General features: G+C 35.3%; 1 protein-coding gene across 1 annotated transcript; it reads left to right on the top strand.

Moving 5' to 3' along the window:
- The first annotated feature begins 4,274 nt into the window (after nt 1–4,274).
- LOC149553427 (uncharacterized) lies at nt 4,275–6,365 on the top strand. The gene has a single exon (XM_089790335.1). It carries the CDS (start codon nt 4,275–4,277, stop codon nt 6,363–6,365), a length of 2,091 nt encoding a protein of 696 aa, XP_089646461.1.
- Nucleotides 6,366–21,140: the final 14,775 nt, after the last annotated feature.

The raw sequence follows: 21,140 nt of genomic DNA on the forward strand, positions 1-21,140 counted from the left end.
ATATATATATATAAAGAATAGCCCGAGGCTATGTCTATTATTTTCTAAGTTTAATGGTTCCAGTGGAGATTTTAAAAAATATTTATTTTTTTATTTTGGAGGTTGGGGGCCACTATCCCCCCACCCCCCTTTCTCCTCCCCATTTTTCCTTTTTTTGGTGACATCTTTTAATGCTACTACGACAGCTTTGTTGCATGGTCGCATGGGCCAAAAGCACATTTTGTTTTATGTTTTTTTTTTTTTAATTAAAAAAATTTAATTTAATAAATTTGGTTTTAATATAATTTAGTTTTAAGTTATTATTAATTAAACTTATTTTATGTTAAGTATTATTAATTAAGTTCATTTTATATTAAATATTATTAATAAATTTAAATTAGCATTTAGTATATTATTAATTAATAATTATGATTAATAATAAAAAAAAAATTTTATTAATAATTTGATAATTATTATAATAATAAATTTAATAATTATTAATTTAATTTGTTTTATAATATTTAAATAAAAGTCATAGTTTTATAAGATTCGCACTAAATGGGTAGTTTAGATTGAAAAAAAGAAAAGGAACTCTAGATTTTAATTTGAACACCTTATCCAATTTTCATGCTTGAAAATTAAAAAAATGGAAAATGAAAATTGAAACCTTGTAGTGCAATCAAAAAATGTTATCAACTGTAATACTTGAAAACAAAAATGAAAATTTGAAACCATAGTGAAAATTGAATTGTTGAGTTTTCAAAAAACGTAATGAATTATGAAAGTTACTTTTGTATGTATTGTATGCAATGTGTGGTTTACTGATGTTGGGTTTTGGGGTTGACTTAGCTTTGGCTAGTCAGGATGTTTAGCAAAGGCTTGGGAGTTTTGTTTCATGATGTCATGATGATGTTTTGATTACAATCTTTTATACCCAACCATGGTGATGTGTCATGTGTGTGCTATGATGAGTTTGATTAGATTTTTTGATGTGTTTTCCTGTTCTTGTGTAGAACTGAGGTGGATGATGTGCTTTTCCTAATATAACCTTTGAGATTTTGATCAGTTATCTCTGGATTGCTTCCCAGTTGCTTGTATAGGACTGAGGTGACTATGTGATTTGTTATTGGTCATGTCATGTTATGATATGGATTTGGTTTATGTGTACTTGATTATGGATCAGTTCTGTTAGGATGATTGTATTGGTGGAATCTGTGATTATGATCAGTAATATTTTAGTACTTTCCAGTTGCTTGTTTAAGAACTGATGTGTGGTTTATAATCATTTAAGATCTTTTTTTTCTAAGCTTAGGGTAGGTTATCTATAGTCATGTTGGGAAGTGGCTTGCAATGGAGGTGGAGACCCTAAAGAGGCTAGCAGGTAACCCATTGTAGGTTATTTTAATAAGTGATAAAATTTAATTAAATGGGTTTAAAATGAACTAATAAGAAATTGGTACCACAGAAAGTCACTAGGGGGTCCATAGTATTAAAAGACCGCCAGGGTAACCTTAGAGCCGATTCATTAGTATGCCTTGTGTGTACGAAATGATATTGATACTACATAGAGACACTAGGGGCTTCAGAGTCCATAGTAGCTACCAAGGTAACCTTAGAGTTGGCTCATACGATGACACTTACCCATTCACATAATAGATTTCCTATGTGTTTGTGTTGCCTCTGGGATTAGTTGATACTTGTGTCTTGGCACCCTTTGAGATAGTTTGCTTTCAGGTGATTCCTTGAACCTAGATGTTGGTTTTGACTTTTGAGTTTGTTATCTTGTTTGGGACTTGAGACTATCTCCTCAGCACAGTGGGAGTGGACCCTTTTTGGGTTACCATGAGGTCAGGTGGTAGTGCTTTTTACTTTTACCATTGATATCCAATAGTTCAATGTTGTGGCTGGAGTTCCCTATTATGCATTTCCTTTCATTCTATTATTGTGTACTATGATGGATGGTTATACCTATTATATTGTCTTTTATTTCATGGATCTTTAAAAATGATGTAATCTATTTTATGATGTATATTCTTTCATCCTTTCATACCATGTGACCTATATAGTGGATGATTGTGCATTATGATTATTGCCAAGTGGCATTCGAGATAATTGTATATTATTTAAATGGATTCATACTTGTAGTTATTCTTTAATGTGGATGTGTTATATTTTGGTTTTAGTATTAATTAAACTTATATGTGATTCAACATCATGTGACCCTTAAGAATTGTAATATGTTTATGATGGTTGTTATATATGTGAGTTAATGCTTCTGCTATTATTGTATCTCTTGTTGTTATTGCTTCTGTTATATTATATGTTGATGTTATTACCTTTCAAAAAAAAAATTTGACAAACTTAGTGAATCTTTAGGTTTATTTCTTTTGGATTCCCTGGTGGGGTGTTACACTAACCCTAACTCTGACTCTAACTCTAGGTATACCCCTAACCCTATATAACCCTAACTCAAATCCTAATTCTAACCCTAACCCCAATTATATCCCTAACCCTAACTTAATTATAACCCTAACTATAACTCTATCCCTAACTCTAATTCTCACTCTAACCCTTACCCTAACACTAATTCTAACCCTAACTCTAATGCTAATTCTAACCCTTACCTTAAATCTAACTCTAGTGCTAACTCTAACCCTAACTCTATCTCTAATTCTGACCCTACCCCTAATTCTAACCCTAACTCTAACCCTAACTATAACTCTAATTATAACCTTGACCCTAACTCTAACCCTAACCCTACCCCTAATCTTAATCCTAACACTCTATATAACTCTAACTCTAACCCTAACCCTAATTCTAATCCTAACCTAAATCCTAATTCTAACCCTGACTCTTACTCTAACCCTAAATCTATCCCTAACTCTAACCCTAACCCTAAATCTAAACCTAACCCCAACTCTATCTCTAACTTTAACTCTAACTCTAACTTGAACCCTAACTCAAAAGTTATAACCCTAACCCCAATTCTAACTCTAACTCTAACTCTAACTCTAACTCTAACACTAACACTATCTCTAATTTTAACTCTAACTCTAATTATAACCATAACCCTAATGCTAACCCTAATCTAAACTGTAACCCTAACACTAACCCTAATTATAACCCTAACTCTAACCCTAACCCTAGCTCTAACTCTAACTCTAGCTCTAACTCTAATTCTAACTCTAACTCTAACCCTGACTCTTACCCTAACCCTAACCCTAATTATATTTGTAACCCTAATTCTTACCCTTACCCTAACCCTAACCCTCACCCTAACCCTAACCCTAACCCTAACCCTAACTCTAACTCTAATTCTAACCCTAACCCTAACCCTAACCCTAACTCTAACTCTAACTCTAACTCTAACTCTAACCATGACCCTAACTCTAGCTCTAGTTGTAACCCTAACCCTAACCCTATCCCTAACCCTAATTCTAATCCTAATGCTAACTCTAAATCTAACCCTAACTCTAACCTAAACACTAGCACTAACCATAACTCTACTCCTTAACAATATCCTTAAAATAGAAACAAATTAAAGTCATGCAAATTAAACACCATATATATAAATAAAAATTAAAATGTTGAAAAATAATTTTATAGTAAGTTTATACAACGACAATTTTATAGTAACATTATACAACTATATTTAAAAATAAATAAATAATTCAATACTAACCTTATCAAAAATTTAAAAAAATTAAAAATACTTTTCCGCATCTGCTATTACTCTAGGCATAATATATATAGATATTTATGAACTAATTTTTAATTGTTTTATATCCTTGCACAAAACCAAACTACATGCATTTAATTATATTTATAATAAAAATACATGATTTTTATAAATGCTCGAGTCTAAAATTATTATTATCACATAAAATGTTTATCCGTAAAATAAATAAACAAACAAACGCACTTTCCAGGAAAGTGTTCATGCGATTCTTTGCGAGTAGGAGACCTGCATTGGAAATGAATGTCTCTGTACATCCTCGTTGACTTCAAATTATAATATATTTTTATTCCTCCTCTGCTTATAAAATTATAATATTCCATTGATGCCCCTCTTATTATTATAAAATCACCACACCTTTTCCACTCTTAATTATAAAATTATATTATTTAAGTTCTTCCTTTCGCAGGTGACGACTGCTATTATATTTTTTTTCCAAATGATGGTTTCGGGAGCATCCTGATCAGCACTTTCGAACATGATAGTTATCGAACAGAACAGTTGAATTTAACGTGAGAAGAAGAATTGGAGACGAAAAAAAACAGTGGAGAAAATTTTAATGGAGGATTTCAATATCTCGTATGCATTTAGTTCGGATGGTTCGAAGGTGAGGGGAAGATCGAATTCCATGCCAGTAAACCGCACAGAAAAGAAAAACATCCATGCCAGGCCTTCCTTGTCTAAATTGCAGAGCCTCCCATGGAAGGACATGTTCGAAGGAGCTGCCAAAATGAGCTTGGAAGCAGAGCAGCAACACAGAAATCACAGAAACGATGATTCCCCGCAGGTCGAGGGTTCGAATTCCTCCGCAGCAACCTCAGGTTCAGAAAAAAATGCCTTTGTGTCTCAAAACCCTGAGCTTCGGCAGGCCCTGTATACTGCCATGGCGCATGGAGGTCTCATTTTCCTGATAGGCACCGTTTACGGCTTTTCGAAGCTGCTCGGAGAATACTGGACGCCAATTCAGTGGGCGATTCTGTGCTCCATGCCGCTGCGAGAAATTCATGGCGCGCTGGTGGATTTCTGGAGCCAGCCGTTAAAGCTCGGCCTTTTTGAAACCCTACTGGCGATCCCCGTCGCCGTTTACAATGCCATGGCCAGCACAATTAACGATATTATGCACGCCGTTGCAAGGAAACGGCTCGAGAAGGATTTGTGTGCCGTTAATGGCGATCCGCAGCAGTTAGGGTTTTCGAAATTGCTGCGATGGATGCTTTCATTTGCGATATTTGTTTTGACGTACGAGCGGTTGGGAGTGGCGACATGGCCGACCTTTATGCTCGCCGGATTCATCCTGCACGCCGCTCAGAAAACCGTAGGGTTTCCCGAAGATTCGAACCCGGGGCAAAGGGGCGTGGCGACAACGCTCAGAGCAATTTCGCAGATCCGGAGAAGCCGAAGCCGCTGGAAAATGGACTCCAGGCTGCCGATCTGGAGCCGAGCAAGCAGGTACATAATGCTCTGCGTGCTCAAGCGCCTCCCTACTTTGATCGCCGTTTGGCTCATTAGCAGCATGATCATCGGATTCTTTGCCGGAATTTTGTTCTTTTCGTACAAGATAGGGCTTGAAGGCAAAGACGCTGTTATATCCCTCAAAGAACATGTACAGAAGAGTAATTATGCAGAGCGCGTGGGGTTCAAGCAGTGGATCAACGAAAACAACATTCCAGAATTAATGGACGCATACACTGTCAAAATTTACCAGTCCTTCTCAAAGCAAATGGACGAAATCGCTAGGCACTACAATATAACTGATTTTGCAGATTCTTTCCGGCATTATTTACTCACATTGAAGCCGGTAAGTGAGAACTTCACGATCTCCTCTGTTCCCTCCATTACTGCAAATCCCCTGACTCTGAAGCTCCAAAGCATTCGTCTGAAAGCTCAGAACAGAGATTTCAGGGCAATATTTGCAGAATTTGAGGGTTTATTTAAGTTATTTAAGGATCTTCAGATCTCCAGGGATGATTTGCTGCTGAAGACGAAGAACTTCACAGTACAGAGCATGGATGTCATAAATCGTGTATTTTCAAGCAGTATTGTGCTGTTCTCAGGAGGCACAAATCTTGTAGTCTCTCTTGCCGTCTCCATTGCATCTGGAGCTGCTGAAATCCTCTATTTCTTGTCCCAGTCCATGGTGTTTTTCTGGCTGCTTTACTACCTGATCACATCTGAATCTGGCGGTGTGATGGAACATGTACTGGACATGCTGCCTGTGTCAAAATCAATAAGAACAAGGTGTGCAGAGGTTCTGGATCGAGCTGTGAGCAGTGTGCTGCTCGCTACTGCAAAAATGGCGTTCTTTCAAGCAGCAGTGACATGGCTTCTCTTCAGATTCTTCCGGATCCATTTTCTTTACATGTCTACTTTGCTTGCATTTACCAGTGCCCTGTTGCCCATTTTTCCACCATGGGTTTCTTCCTTACCAGCTGGATTACAGATGGCAATGGAAGGTCAGTATGTGCAGGGGATTGTTTTGACGATTGTTCATATTTGGATCATGGATTATGGAGTGACTACGATCCAGTGTGATGTTCCTGGACAAAATGCATACCTCACTGGTCTCAGTATAATTGGCGGCATGGCTGTCTTCTCCCCTGCATTGGAGGTAAGAACGTTCTATCTTTTATCTATTTCAATGGAAATTTAGATGTTTTTTTTCACAGTAGTATTATCCATCGTTCTTAAAGATTATTGAAATTAGTTCGCTTATTTTTTAAATCAAAGTTGACAAGGCTGTTATTTGAATTTAAAATTGAAATATAATTTTATATATTCTGACGTTGACTTCAATTAATTAATCTAAATCATGTTTTTTTATTAATTTAATTATAAATCTATGTAATAGTTCTTTGGTATTAATTTAATTATAAATCTATATAATAGTTCTTTAGTATTAATTTAATTAATAAATCCAAATAATAGTCTTGTCGAGTTGGTTTATACCGCTGTATAGAAAATTCTTTGTTTTGGGTGGGGAAGGTACTACCTACTCCAAATAATTTTTGGTTGTCAAAGGAAAAATCTTCATAATGGCAATTATAGGTCTTTAAGATAATAATTATAGTGTAGATTTTAATGAATTATTTTATTTATTACTAGAATATAAGAATAATACAATTTTTCATTCTATATATTTATTTATTTATTTATTTTTATTTATTTATTTTCTTATTGTACTTGTCATTGTGGTTTTAAAACTACCTTATAAATAATTTATAATATATATAAGGAAGCTAAGAGTTATTAAGGCTTTAATTTTTATTTTAAAAAAAAATTTAATTATTAAATTAAAGCCTCGAGAACTCTTACCTTCCATATATATTATAGAATATATATAAGCTAGTAAGAGTGACATGTTGACAAGGAAGAACCAACTAATTATTTATTGGTAATTTTCATGTCCAATTATTTACTCCTTATTTATCTATAAAAATAGTTTTAACGAAAGGTTTACCATATAGTGTGGTGGTGAATTGGAGGTTCTATTATTGTGTCATCCAAGGTTTGAATCCAAGTTGGCTCATTATTAACCTTTTATTTATTTAATCTCTCTCTATCACTCTGTCACACACACACACACACAATCTCTATCTTCTCTAAGCTCTTATTATCCTCTTTATTTTAATCTATCCTATGCACTTCCTTTACCCCTTCTTTCTCTACCTTATGTGTCTAACTTTCTCATTTCTCCCATTGTTCTCCCTCTCACAACATCTTCCCCCAATTATAATCTATGTCTACATCTTGTATCTCACCCTTTTCCCATATTATGTCTTCTTATGTATCTCCAGTTCAATTTTTTTTAGCATAAGATTGTAATCCACTTCAATTATTTTTCAAGTGTATCCTTCTCCCTGTTCTCTCTTTTTAAAACAAACCTTTAGAATAAATTTTTCGTAACTATAATAATAGTGACAATTCAATCTATAGATATTATGATCAATTAAAGAGCTTTTTCTCTTTGTAATTTAATCTATTAAATTAAATTGATCAATACTTGTATTACCAAATTAGAAAAAAATAGCTTTTAGAAGGACAAAGGGGTGAAAACAATGTAAACCACACACACATTTGACACTTATTTAAAAAATAAAAATATCTTGTACAAATATTCAAATATTTTATGTTTAATTAGTTATGAATTTAACACACTTTATAAAAAAGTAAATACTAATAATCATGAAATGATCTGACATAACATTGATATTTAGTTATATTTACTTCATATGCTCTGAAAATTTCACTATTTTTGATTCCCTAAGTTTCATAGATTTTCAGTTCTTTACAAAATTCTAGCCTTTCACAAATTTAAGGACCTTTATGTGACTGAAGAGCCTCTTAGCTAAATACTTATAATTTTCATAGAATTCAATTCATAATTATTAAATTTTTGACAAAAATAGATATTTATTTGTACCACGATTGGTTCAAATTGATTTGTGTTATAAGAATGCTTTTTTCAGAGGTTCATCCATGTTGCAATATTTTTACCGTTTTGAGGGACACAAATCTTAATAAAATAATTACATTAAAAAATCTTAATAGAATAATTACTCTAGAGATGAATGTTTTACTAGTAGTCATTTTTACAGCTATCATTTAATATAAAATCTAAAATTTAAATTTAAATAATCATTAAATTAATAATACAAGAAACTTGTAGATAATTTTTTAACAAAAATAAATATTTAAAAAATTAACTATATAAAATTTGAAACAATTGAAAAACATATTACTAACATTCCTTTCAATATTACGAAGTGGATCAATGGCAATTCGTTTCCATCTTGGACGATTGCAAATCTTATCAATGAGACTAGAGAGACCCTTGCCAAATTCAAAAAATTCCACGTCACCCATACTTTTCGGGAAGCAAACCTGGTTGCCGACAGGTTGGCAAATATAGGAGTCGGCACAGACCAAAAATTGACTTGGCTTCCCGGAACTTCTTTGCCGGTGGACGTCAAGTGTTAGATCGACTTGGATAAAATCCAAGGAAGTACGAAGGATATCAAGTTGTAATTATGAATATGAAAGGGTTAAGATATATGGGTACTTTTCATAATAGAAGAGTGGGAATTCGTAAATGTAGACATCCTTCATTGATTAATTGCCACGCTTTGTGGGTTGTTTATTGCATTCATTTCAGGGGCAACAACAGAGTTATTTTTCTCTGCTCTTTGCTTAATCTCGGTGGTCCTTTCCAGTCTCACAGTGAAGAGCTTATGAGTAAAGCAGGTGTGCAGTTTGCAAAGATGGTGGGCGAGAGATGCAAAAAGGAGCCGGTGGGGGCCTTTGAGAAATGGAGAAGCAGACCGAAAGTTTGGGAAAAGCTGGATGAGGGTGGGGTAACCAAGTATCTCATGAAGCTGCACGGTTTTGATCAGGAGGTGACCAACAGTATGGTGGGGTCCTGGAAAGATGGCAGGGCTAAGGTGAATGGCATCAATTTCTGGATTACGGAGGAGGTGATTGCGGCTGTCACCGAGATTCCTATCGAGGGTTTCAAATTCTTTAGGGATAAGAAGCTCTCAGCCACTACGGTTAAGGATTTTGTGGAGAGTGAGAAGGAATTGAAGGCGTTGAAAAAAATTGACACCTACTATGTCCTCGACTCCATGAAGAAGCGGTGGAGGTATGTTCTGAAAGCTGTTATTGAGTATATCACTCTAGACCCAAGGTTTGATAGAGCCCGAACCCACCACTTTGTTATTTTAAATCATTTCCAGAAGAAAGCTAGAATTTCTTTCCCTTTTTATCTGTTAACCTCTATGAGTAAGGCGATGGACAGCTTAAAAAAGAAGCTCATTGCTAACCCAGCTCTGCATGAGGGACTGCTGCTACTTATCCATGAGCACTTCAAAGCTCAGACTATTAGCAATGCCCCCCCTCAGACAGAGATAGTGGAGTCTGGAAGTTCCAGTTACTCCTCTAACTCGAATGATATTCAGAGCCTCAGTTCTAAGAAAGGCGAGATTTCCTCTTCAGGGAAAGCAGCGACTTATCATGTCAGAAAATTCCCCCCCCCCATAACCCCAAGCAGAAAAAGCCCTAGGGATCTAAGGCAGAAGCAGGCTGAGAAGGCTGAGGAGGGAAGTAGCGAAGAAGAGGAGGATCCAGAATCTGAGGAGGTGGTGAAGGAGACGCAGGAGGAAACAAAGGAGGACACTGGAAGGAAGAAGCGCAAGAGGGAGAGTCTGGAGGATGTGCGCTCTCAATATGAGGAGGCGTCTGTGCTGCCCCTTTCTCCTGTCCACCTCCACCCTAAGGAGTAGAAAGAGGAGAAAGATGGGTATGCAGAAGGGGAAGTGCAGACCGATAATAGGAGGAAAGCGTGGATCAACTTCAATGTCAAAACAACCAAAATGGGAATCTTTAGGGAGGCCATGAATCCCCAAATCCCTGTGGATAATCAAGAAGAGCAGCGGCTGGAAGAATTAATTGATCTGGCGATTGTGGCTATTTCGGACAGAGCTAGGGAGACAGGGATGAACCTTTTAAATAATGCTCGCAACAACATGATTGATAATTTCAGATCAATCAAATGGCTTTTATACGAGCTTGAGGAGGTTAAAGACCGGGTGAAACACATTGAGGCAATAAGGAAAGGAATGGATGCCAACAGGAAGATGGATGCGGCTGATAGGCTCACTCTGGTGGAACAGAGGATACACAATCTAGAAAACTACAATCACAACCTTGCGAATCAGATGTTTTCATTATTAAGTTCCATCAATAACAACATCATCTCTCTCATGGGCTGGATCAAAGACAGAGAAATGCACGATGATGAGGATGGAAATGATAGGGACGAGGCCAGAACGGAGGACGACCCTGAAAAGGACAACTCCACTCCTGCTCAGGACCAGGTGAATCAAAGGGCGCAACAGATGGAAGCGGAGGAGAATCAATAGGCCTTTGAGGCTGCTCAGGTGATGCATGATCTGGAGCGAAAGAAGGAGGAATAACCCTTGCCTGTTCTTTTGTTTATCACTGTCTTTTGGCTTTTTGTTCTGGCTTTTGGCCGTGGCTTTGTTTGTTTCCTTTTCCTAGTCTTTTCTCAGTACTCTTTCCTTTGGCTGGGCTTAATGCTTATTATTAGCCTTTGAACTTTGACTTTTTTGGTTGGGCTGTCACGCTTATTATCTGCCTTTTTATGTACTAACTTTTGGGTTTTAGGTTCCATGCAAAACCTATTTATCTAATCAAAAACATTCCTTTCATAATTAAATCAATATTATTTTTGTACGAAATTCACTTACAAAAATCAAAAACACAATTTAACTCACTTATTAAATAATACAAATCTACAGATTATTTTTTATTCTAGTTTATTTCATTTTTACTTAGTGGAATTGAAATAATAAATATTTATAAATATGTAGACTATAAAATTAGGGAGAGTTTATTTTTATAGATGCTTATTTTTACTTTAACAAATATTTATTTACTATGTTAGAATTTTAATGTGTATCCTATATAAAAATAATATGAAGTTAGATATTTTTTAATCACTATATAAAGATATAGTATTATAACAAAAAAAAAAATTTAAAATTTGGTCGGTAATAAGATACATATTTTACTAATTATCTTTTTATTAAAAAAAAAGTCTGATGGCAGAGAGGCGGTGGAAACCATGGTTTCAAGACCATGGAGGAAGACTTCGCTTGCAACTAGGCAAAGATCGGAGTAATGGGATTAGGTTTCCATGGAAGTCACCAAGGTTCCAGACCAAATCTCGTTTTGTGCATAGGGAGATATAGAGAGGAGATCACTAGAACAAGAAAGAGGATTTCATTCTACGAAGGGAGGATTTTTCTTCTCAAGCCAAGACGACAGGAAACAAATGGAGATGGCTCAGAAGGGAGGAAGAAAGGCAACTGGAAGCTGCACCTCTAACTAAGGATGCCTCGACAAAAGTGGACAATAAGGCGATCAACATCCATATTAATTCTGAAGAATGGAAGTCTACGGTTTCATTGTTGAGGGATAGGGCCTTCTTCATGAGATGGGGTGGAGGATGACCATCCTTGGTCAAGATGAAACTATGAATTGCAGACACCTGGGGGCTAAAGAGGACGATGAAGACTCTAACTAATGGTTTCTTCTTGATCATAATGGAATCTAAGCAGGAGAAAGCTAGGGAAATGTTCAACAAACCTTTTTGGATGGAGGGAGTGGGCTTCTTCATAAAATATTGAGTTCCCAACTTTAACCCTAAACAAGCAAAGGTGGAGGAGGTGTCAATCTGGATCAAGTTGTATAATCTCCCTCATGAATATTGCAACAAGGATATTTTCAAAATGATAGGGATAGATTGGGATCGTTTATCAAAGCGGATGAAGCTATAGAGCAAAAATATTTTTAGCCAATATGTAAGGATTTGTATCATGTGGAAACCCTATCCCCTGCTCCCACATGCAATTGAGATCAGAACAATAGAAGGTTATCGGTGGCAGGAGATTTTGATTGAGGAAGCTTTCAGTCGATGCAAAAGCTACAAAATCTAGGGTCATTCGGTGGAGGAATGCACAACCAAAATGAAGGGTAAGGAATAGGTGGCGTGTGGGTCCTTTGAGGCTGGCAAGAACCCAAGCCCTTCAAGAATTGTAGGTGAGGTTGAAACTCTACGGGATGAAGGTATTATTGAGACTTGCTCGGACCCTAAATTGGCTTTGGGAACAGAGTGCCCACAGGAAGAGGAAGATGTTAATAGACTAGACATCTTGGAACCTAAACGACTGGGGGCGAATACCACCAATTTGGATTTGCAAGGCTTCAACAGGGAGATTATTGTGAAGGTTGTACAAGAGGATTTTAACAAGGTGTTGGAGGTCGGGATAGAAGATTCCTTGGAACCCAAAGTGGGTTCGGAGGAGGGGGGAGTTTGAACCCATTTTATTGTCTAAGTTTACTAACCCTTTGAGGGGTCAAGAGGAAGATGTTGGGGATGAAATTCTCTCTTCTCCCATGAAAATGGTGGTTTCCTATTTGGAGGGGATCCCTAAGATAGAGGAACTATTGGGAAATGGTGAATCGGCTGAAGAGGATGGCCTGAGGAATATGGATTTGTGCCCCATCTCTCAATCAAAATCCAAAAAGGATAAAAAGAAACAGGGAGGTTCATAGAAGAAAAAAGGAAGGAAAAACAATATGTAATTGCTTGCAGACATAGGGAATATGCGCAGTCAAACCCACTTGCAATCTGGGAGGGACATTGTCTCTCCTAGGCAATCATGAAGCTTCTCACGTGGAATGTCAGGGTTGCAATGCCCCTAACAAAAGTCACTTGATCAAGCGATCCCTTGATCAAGCAAAAGTGAACATCGTTTGCATTTAGGAAACGAAGATGGAAGTTGAGGAGGCAGCTAAGGTATTTGGAGTCAGACAGAAACGATCATATTTCTTTGTAGAAGCGACTGGAGCTTCGAGGGGGTTGGGGATCCTTTGGAATCCAAGGCTCCTCAAGGGAGAGCCCATTGTGAAGAATAGGTTTTGGCAAGCTTTTCGACTTTCATCCTTAATAGTGAACTTCACTGGGGTACTAATCAATGTATATGGCTCCACTAAATCTGAGGATAAAAAGGTTGTATGCGGGGAGATTTCTACCTTCTATGCCACTTTGGGCAATGAGCTAAGGGTGATTTATGGCGACTTCAATGCTACTCTAAGTGGGACAGATAAAAAGGGGGATGCCTGCTCTTTGGGTTCTATGCAGGATGACTTCCTCCATTTTGTATAGAACAAAATGCTCTAAGAAGTACCTTAAAAAGGTGGTCACTTCACATGGACGAACAGAAGGAAGGGTTTTTCTCATATTGCAAAAAGACTTGACAGAATCTTCTTATTAGGGGAATGACAGCCTTTACCTGTTGTTTTTGAAGGAAAAATTTTGAGCATGTTAGACTCTGATCATTACCCAGTTTCTTCGATGGTGCAATAAGATGGTATCCTAATTAGATGTCCTTTTAAATTCGAACTGATGCGGTTCAGGGAGGAAGGTTTCTACGATAAAGTACAACTCTAGTGGGCCAATGTGCCAACTGTGAAAGGCAATATTGCTTTCCAATTCCTCTCTAAGCTTAGGCACCTTAAGAAAATGCTTAAGGAATGGAATAAGCTTCATTTTGGTAATATCTTTTAGGTGAGGGCAAGTATAGAAGCAGACCTTGCAGCTCTAAATAGTAAAATTTTGGATTCCAGGATGGATGAGGTTGACTTCCAAATGGAGCAAGATTTGATGGGAAAGTATTAGGAAGTGTTGAAAAGGGAGGAAATATTTTTCAAACAAAAGTCAAGGGAGAATTGGTTGAAAGTTGGTGATAGAAATACTAAGTATTTCCATAGCTTGATGAAATTCAGATCTTGTGTTAATTGCATACTTTCCATTGAGAATAAGCATGGAGTTCTTTTGGATGACATGGACAACATAAATAAATAAGTTGTTGATTTCTTCTCTGATCTTTGGCAAGAGGAACAAGATGATAGAAGCAGGGCTCAGGAGAAGATTTTGGGTGTAATTCCACGCATGATTTATGAAGATGATAACAAAATGCTCATGGATCCAATTAAGATGAACGAACTAAAAGCTATTGTTTTTGGGGCTTGGTGGAGACAAGACTCTTGGATTTGATGACTTCCAGGCCTTCTTCTACCAATATTTTTGGGAACTTTTGAAGGTGGAAGCGTCACTACTTGAAGAGGAGGGGGATGGTAGTAGTAAGTGTCACTAGGTAAGGCAGGGGATTTTGGTGCTGGACGATCCCTCTATGCCAACATTCACACGCGAGGAAGCAACGCCCTAGTTTAAGGAGTAGCAACAAGATGATGGTGGAGACAACAAGTTTAGCATACAGGCATCTTTTGTTTTGTTTTGTCTTTGGTGGTTTGTATTTGGTTTGGGCGGTCTATGCTTTTGGCAGGGTGTTAATGCTCTATTGTTTTTTGTAATGTTAAATGGAGGGCCTTGTGATAGGTAGATATATAGTAGTAAGGTATATGGCCATACCTCAAATATTGTAATCTCTCTCTTTAATATCAATAATGTTACCTATCAAAAAAAAAAAAAGATACATATTTTATTATTAATAACTGGAGATAAAGGGTTTACATAGCAAAAGGTTTAATTCACAACTAGTCTAGGACCATCAAAGCACACATATACCACCTAAGCTGTTGATTCAAAGATGCCTCTTAAATTGTCTTTTACAAATATAAAACTCAAACATTTTTAATATAACTTTAAAAACATATCATATCACCCAGTTACCTCGAAAATGATGAAGTTGATTTCTTGATCAAAGCAAACTTCTTAATTACTCCTAAACACCCAAATTTGTAGTCCATGAATTCACACCAAACCAGTGACCCAAGAAAGCATCGAACTCATTCTTACATCTTACTATTCACAGCTTACGAGGGAGCCAAATAGCTAAAAAATCTATCATTTATCACATGCCATCAACATCAAAAAAACTATTACATTCATCTTGAATGTGTCCTTTAACTTGCATGCCAAAACTCCACTCCATGGCATTAATTATTGTTCATTATATTTAGTTGTCCAGATCATCACTATAGCTCCAAAAATCCATTTCATCTACACCCCTTTCATTCTACCTCGTCATTCCTCATCACAAAACTAGAATTTTGAAATCCCTTGCTAATCATCTCATTCCACCATAGGAAATTCAACTCACACCACCATCGTTCGTCAATGGAGTCTAGCTGACCGACACTGACGAGGTTACACAACGTTAAACCCACACACACTTCTCCCTTATTGTTCTTGGAAAGACCTTATTTCATGAATCAACTTCCTCAACTCTACTTGAATCTTCTATTTATAGGCTTCTCTATCCACGCCCGCATGCCACCACAAGAAACCAAATTTCCCAATAGTTTCCCTTTCTGTCTCATCTTCAAAGGATTCACTATAGTTGAACCCAAACCCTGGTCATGCCCATTCGAGCAAAGAATCTAAACTAACTATCATTTTTTTTGGAAATAAGGGCTCCACCACCCACTTCACTTCGACTTCCGACACTTCAAGCTCTAACCCCCAAGCCATTATCATTGCCACGATATCCACACTAATTTTCTAGTGGGGAGCTTCCTTCTGAAACATTTCCCCCAACATCCCTTAACTGCATCAATTACTGCCTTGGAAGGGCATCATAACAAACATTTCAGGTGGTGACCTTGGACTACGCCAAAGATCACTTTTTGTCATTTCTTCATTTTGCACGTAAATTCTATTTTATGATTACTATAAAAGCTATAAGGCAAGTACACGCCACAATGTGACACTTATTCTTTTGGTTGTTTGGTTTTTTAATTTTTAGGTTGTATATATTTCTTCTTTCTTCTTGTGTTTTTATTATCGCCTTTTTCTTTCTTTCTTTAATTTTTTTTTGATACGTAATCAATTGAGGCCTCGATTATTTATTATTCATTTCATGATTATTAGATTAATTATTATTATGTGTTAAACTTGAGTAGATTTGAACCCAAAACTTCCCCGATGAGAGGCTCGCAACTTATCGATGCCTTGTAGGCTCATCTATCTATCTTTCTTTAATTTTACTTTTACACATAGATTTCTTTTTAATTTATGTATATTTATTTTTATTAGTTTTCAATATTTATTGTTATATTTAGATATATATTTAAATTATATATATGTGTGCATGTGTGTGTACATTGACCTTTTTATATTATGTATAAACTATGCATTTTTATATACAATAATTTATACACATTATTCACATAATATAATATAAATATGTATAAATTATGTTTATATATAATAGTATATATATTCATACACAATTTATACATAACTCTCTCTCTCTCTCTCTCTCTCTCTCTCTCTCTCTCTCTCTATATATATATATATATATATATATATATATATATATATATATATATATATATATATTGATATTGATATTGATCGATAATTAATAGTATTATATTATATTGATATGGCAAAAAAGTTAGAAGGGCAACCACCAAGGCATGACACATAAGTTGTAAGTACACATTCATAGCCCCAACCCATTACAAAATGATGCCACATGGGCAAGACACAACCAAATATCCAAAACACCAACCAAATACACAAGCTGCCACATGGTCATGATACATTTGAGCTTTCAACACAAAAACAAAAAACCAATGCAAAGTCATCCAAAACCTATATATATATATATATATATATATATATATATATATATATATATATATATATATATATATATATATATATATATATATATATATATATATATATATATATATATATATATATATATATATATATATATATATATATTCATTCATATGTTATTACAATTGTGTGCTTATACATACCTATTATATATAATCACATATATACACCTATAGTTTGGTATATATTTTACACACACACAACATACATACATAATTTAATATATGGATAGACATGTGTGTGTGTGTGTGTGTGTGTGTGTGTCTATATAGAGAGAGTTTATATGCATTTTTTTTTTTTTTGAAGACTAATTGCTTTGTCCTCTTTTTACTTCTCTTATTTTCTTCTCTATTATTTTTTCATTGTTGTTTCTATATTTTTTGCTATTGGATTCTTTCTCCTTTTCTTTTTATTAATTCCAGGTCTGCATCCTATTATTCCTTTGCATCTTAGCGAGCTATCATCTTGATGATGGATCTTTGAGTATGATCTGAAATGTTGATGCAGACAAACTCACACAATCTTACCCAGAAGCATGAATATAAGAGATCATCTTGCCAAAGTTCATATGACCTTAAATAATTGATATGAAACGTTTTAATATTAATGTAGAAAGATGTTGAAAGATGTGTATGTATGTATGTATGTATGTATACATACATACATATGCATACATATGTATGTATGTGTATATATATATATATATATATATATATATATATATAGAGAGAGAGAGAGAGAGAGAGAGAGAGGTGTGTGTACATACATACATATATGTATGTATGTACACACACACACACACACAGAGGTGTGTGTGTACATACATACATATATGTATGTATGTACACACACACATCTCTCTCTCTCTCTCTCTCTCTCTCTCTCTCTCTCTCTCTCTATATATATATATATATATATATATATATATATATATATATATATATATATATATATATATATATATATATATATATATATATATATATATTAGCAATACCTTTAATTAATTAATTACATGGTTCCTTCGATTAATCGAGGAGTTCTTACTCTATTTACATAGTTTATGAATAATCTAGGGGCATTCCCTTGTTTGCATTATTAAGAGTTCTCATATTGCATTCTTGATTTGATAATGACCTTTGTAACTTTGGTATATCCTTTTTATGGTTATGGTTTCCCTTTATTTCTACATATTTCCTTATATGCCTCCGTAAAATAGCCTGCAAACATTACATCTTGACCAAGATTATTGTTAGATTAACCAATTGAAATATTTAATTGTATAATGTCACCCTTGAATTATTAGAGAAAGAATTTTAAAAAGAAATAAAGACCATATAATATCTAAGATTAAAAAAAAGGACTGAAACTATAATCTTTGTTATTTCCTTACTAAAATATTTTTGTTGTCCTTAATTATATCTTGGGATGTATGACCTATCCTTGATTAATGTCTTTATTTTGTGACTATTTTAGGAAGAGTTATTGTCGAATATATTCTTCTAGCTAGATAGTAGATTTTTGAACTGATTATTAAAGGTATCTTTGATTATTAATTTAAAGTTATAAGTTCAGGATGACTTAATTATTTTTTAGGAGAGAATCCTTACCATCGATTCCTTTGTTGACTAATTTATCTATTTTTTAATTTCCTTCTCCATAGATATGTTTAATACTAATTCCTTCAAATTGATTGTCTAACTTCAACGTGTATTCAAGTTTAGAATTTAATATTCAATTAGGAGTATGTATTTTCCTTAATGCATTTAGAGTAATTTGTGAATCCCCTTCAATGACTAACTTTCTAATGTCCATTTCCAAGCTCAGTGCTAGACCTTCAATCAAGGCCCCTATTTTTGCTAGATTATTAGAGAGCATGCCTAAGGGCTTGGCATGTTTAATAATCCAATAACGTTTGTCAGAATGTATAACACATCCTAATCCAGCAGGCTCTGGATTGCCACTTGATGCAAGGCATCCTGGGTGTAAGAGAAATCTTGCATCATCCAAAAATATTTCCTTTCAGTTATTTCAATAAGGGTTGTCTTAATCCAGAGTTGTTGTCCGTGGAGGCTTGCTACTCAGTAAGTCAGTCATACGAGCTCAAAATGTTCTAATTTCAATGGTGAAGGTTCATTTTAGTTATATCAATTTTTCAGTGGAGTTCCATGGCCAGATTATATGTATTTGTAAAGTTATTATAGATTTTCGGTGTGCAATGTTGGTATAAAAACTTCAGGCTTAGTTTTGAAGGCCTTAGAGGTCTCAAATTAGGCCCAAAAACTAAATGGATGGATGCTTGCACAAATCCAAGCCTATAGATCAGGAGCCGAGGTTTTTGAAAAGTAGTTATAATAGCCAATCAGAGCAATGGTTCAAGAGTTATGGTCTTCCGAAGTTGGGCTACCCAAAAATTCTAAAATAAATATCAAGTGTATTTGGCCAACTCTATATGTATTCTTAGGGTCTGTTGGCCCTAGGTATTAAGTTTGAGCGTCTAGAACCTTCCTGAGTGACATAAAATTGCCTATTTAAGAAAGGCCTGAGCATTGTCTAGGGAGCTCTGGGTAATAGTTTGCAGCTTTGTCTTGCAGATTATTGTAATGAAGGCACCCATGTGGGTTAGCATATTGTAAGTGTGAATTCTATAATTTCGCATTTGCAGCGATAATAAGAAGCCCATATTGTGTTCTCGCATATTTTTGTTATTTCTTTGTTTTAGTTATGTGTTTATGGTATTAAGGGGAGCACCCTTCATTAGGTTTCTATTTGTGATTTGCCCTAGCTTGATTATTTGCTTTTGAGTAGGTCAAATATGGGTTAATAAGCTTACACCAGTTTTTGTGCATTTATGCATCCCACTCAGAGAAAGAACCTTCTTTCTTATGAGAATTTAAGAGGTTACTATTTTATACCTCTATGATACATGCTTCCACTTTGTTGAGAAAGGAGGTTAAATCCAAACTTTTTTTAGCAAAAATTCTTATATTCCTCTCCTTCCATATTTCCCATAGAAGTATGGATGCATAATATTTTCATAAATTACTATAGACCCTAGAATTCCCATGTTTGGGCCAACTATTAAGAAAAATCCTAAAGTCGATAGGAAAGGTTGTTGACTAGTTAAGCTTTTGACATGACCATTCCCAATATTTCTAGCAAAGGGGCATAGGAATAATAAATGCTCAATCATCTCAAATTCATTTTCATGTAGAGAACATCTTAAGGGCCCCTCAAAGCCCATCTTAGCAAACCTATCAGCCATAAGGATTCCCTTTTGCAAAGCTTCCCAAAGAAAGATTCCTGCTTTGGGAAGACACGTTGTGTCCCAATAGAGATTGAGGGGAATATTTATCATTTCATATCCTCTTTTGACACCATATTTACCACTCTTTGAGGCACCCCATATTAATTTAACCCTATTAGCTTTGTCATTAACTTGTATATTTATTTTTTCCAAGTTGACAGATTTGTTTCTTCAATTGATTTCCACTTCCAACCTCCATTTTGGTTTGTTTGTAGTTGCTAACGTGATGTCCCCATAGATTTATAAGAGTATTTTTAATATTAGTAGGCAAACTTTAAGGCTATCGAGTGGAGGAAGCCCACCCCATGAATCTTCCCAAAATAGAGTATCCTTACCTTGGACAATGTCCCAAGTAAGATAATTAGATATAAGGGGACGACAATGCAATATGAAATTTCAGGTTTTTGATCATTTAGGCAGGTTTCTAGTTCGAAAAAAAGATAAAGGATCTGAGCTATTCAAACATTTGTGAAAAAAATGTGTGCTCATTTTCTGTCATGTTCTTTAAACATCCTCCAAATTAGTTTTTGGTGTAAGGGCACCTAGGTGGGCTAAGGAAGACCTAGGGCTCCCTTTGGGAATTTTTCTTGTAGTGGTGCTAGCCACACCAGTAGGTGAATAAAGGGACTCATATAGTCTTAAGAAAGTAAGGTGCTAGGTTTGTAAATTGCAAATAGGTCAAAGTTGCTTCTGGTTGTTTACTAGGCCAAACTAGGTGTTTTGGGGCCTAGAAGGGTAGAATGGTCAAATAGAGGTTTTAAGGCCATATTTAGGAGTTTTAAGTCTTATTTGGACATTATGCAAGGTTTCATGGCTTTTGGAGCAAGTTTGACGGTCTAACTCAACAAGATGTAAAAGTTGCTCAATTATTGTCAATGTTG

Source organism: Cupressus sempervirens, chromosome 6 (genome assembly GCF_028749045.1).
Source record: "Cupressus sempervirens isolate cs-2001-9-10 chromosome 6, ASM2874904v1, whole genome shotgun sequence".
In the NCBI taxonomy this organism is placed as follows: domain Eukaryota; kingdom Viridiplantae; phylum Streptophyta; class Pinopsida; order Cupressales; family Cupressaceae; genus Cupressus; species Cupressus sempervirens.

Coding starts and splice junctions, on each gene's coding strand:
- LOC149553427 (XM_089790335.1), top strand. CDS start 4,275: ATGGAGGATTTCAATATCTCGTATGCATTTAGTTCGGATGGTTCGAAG.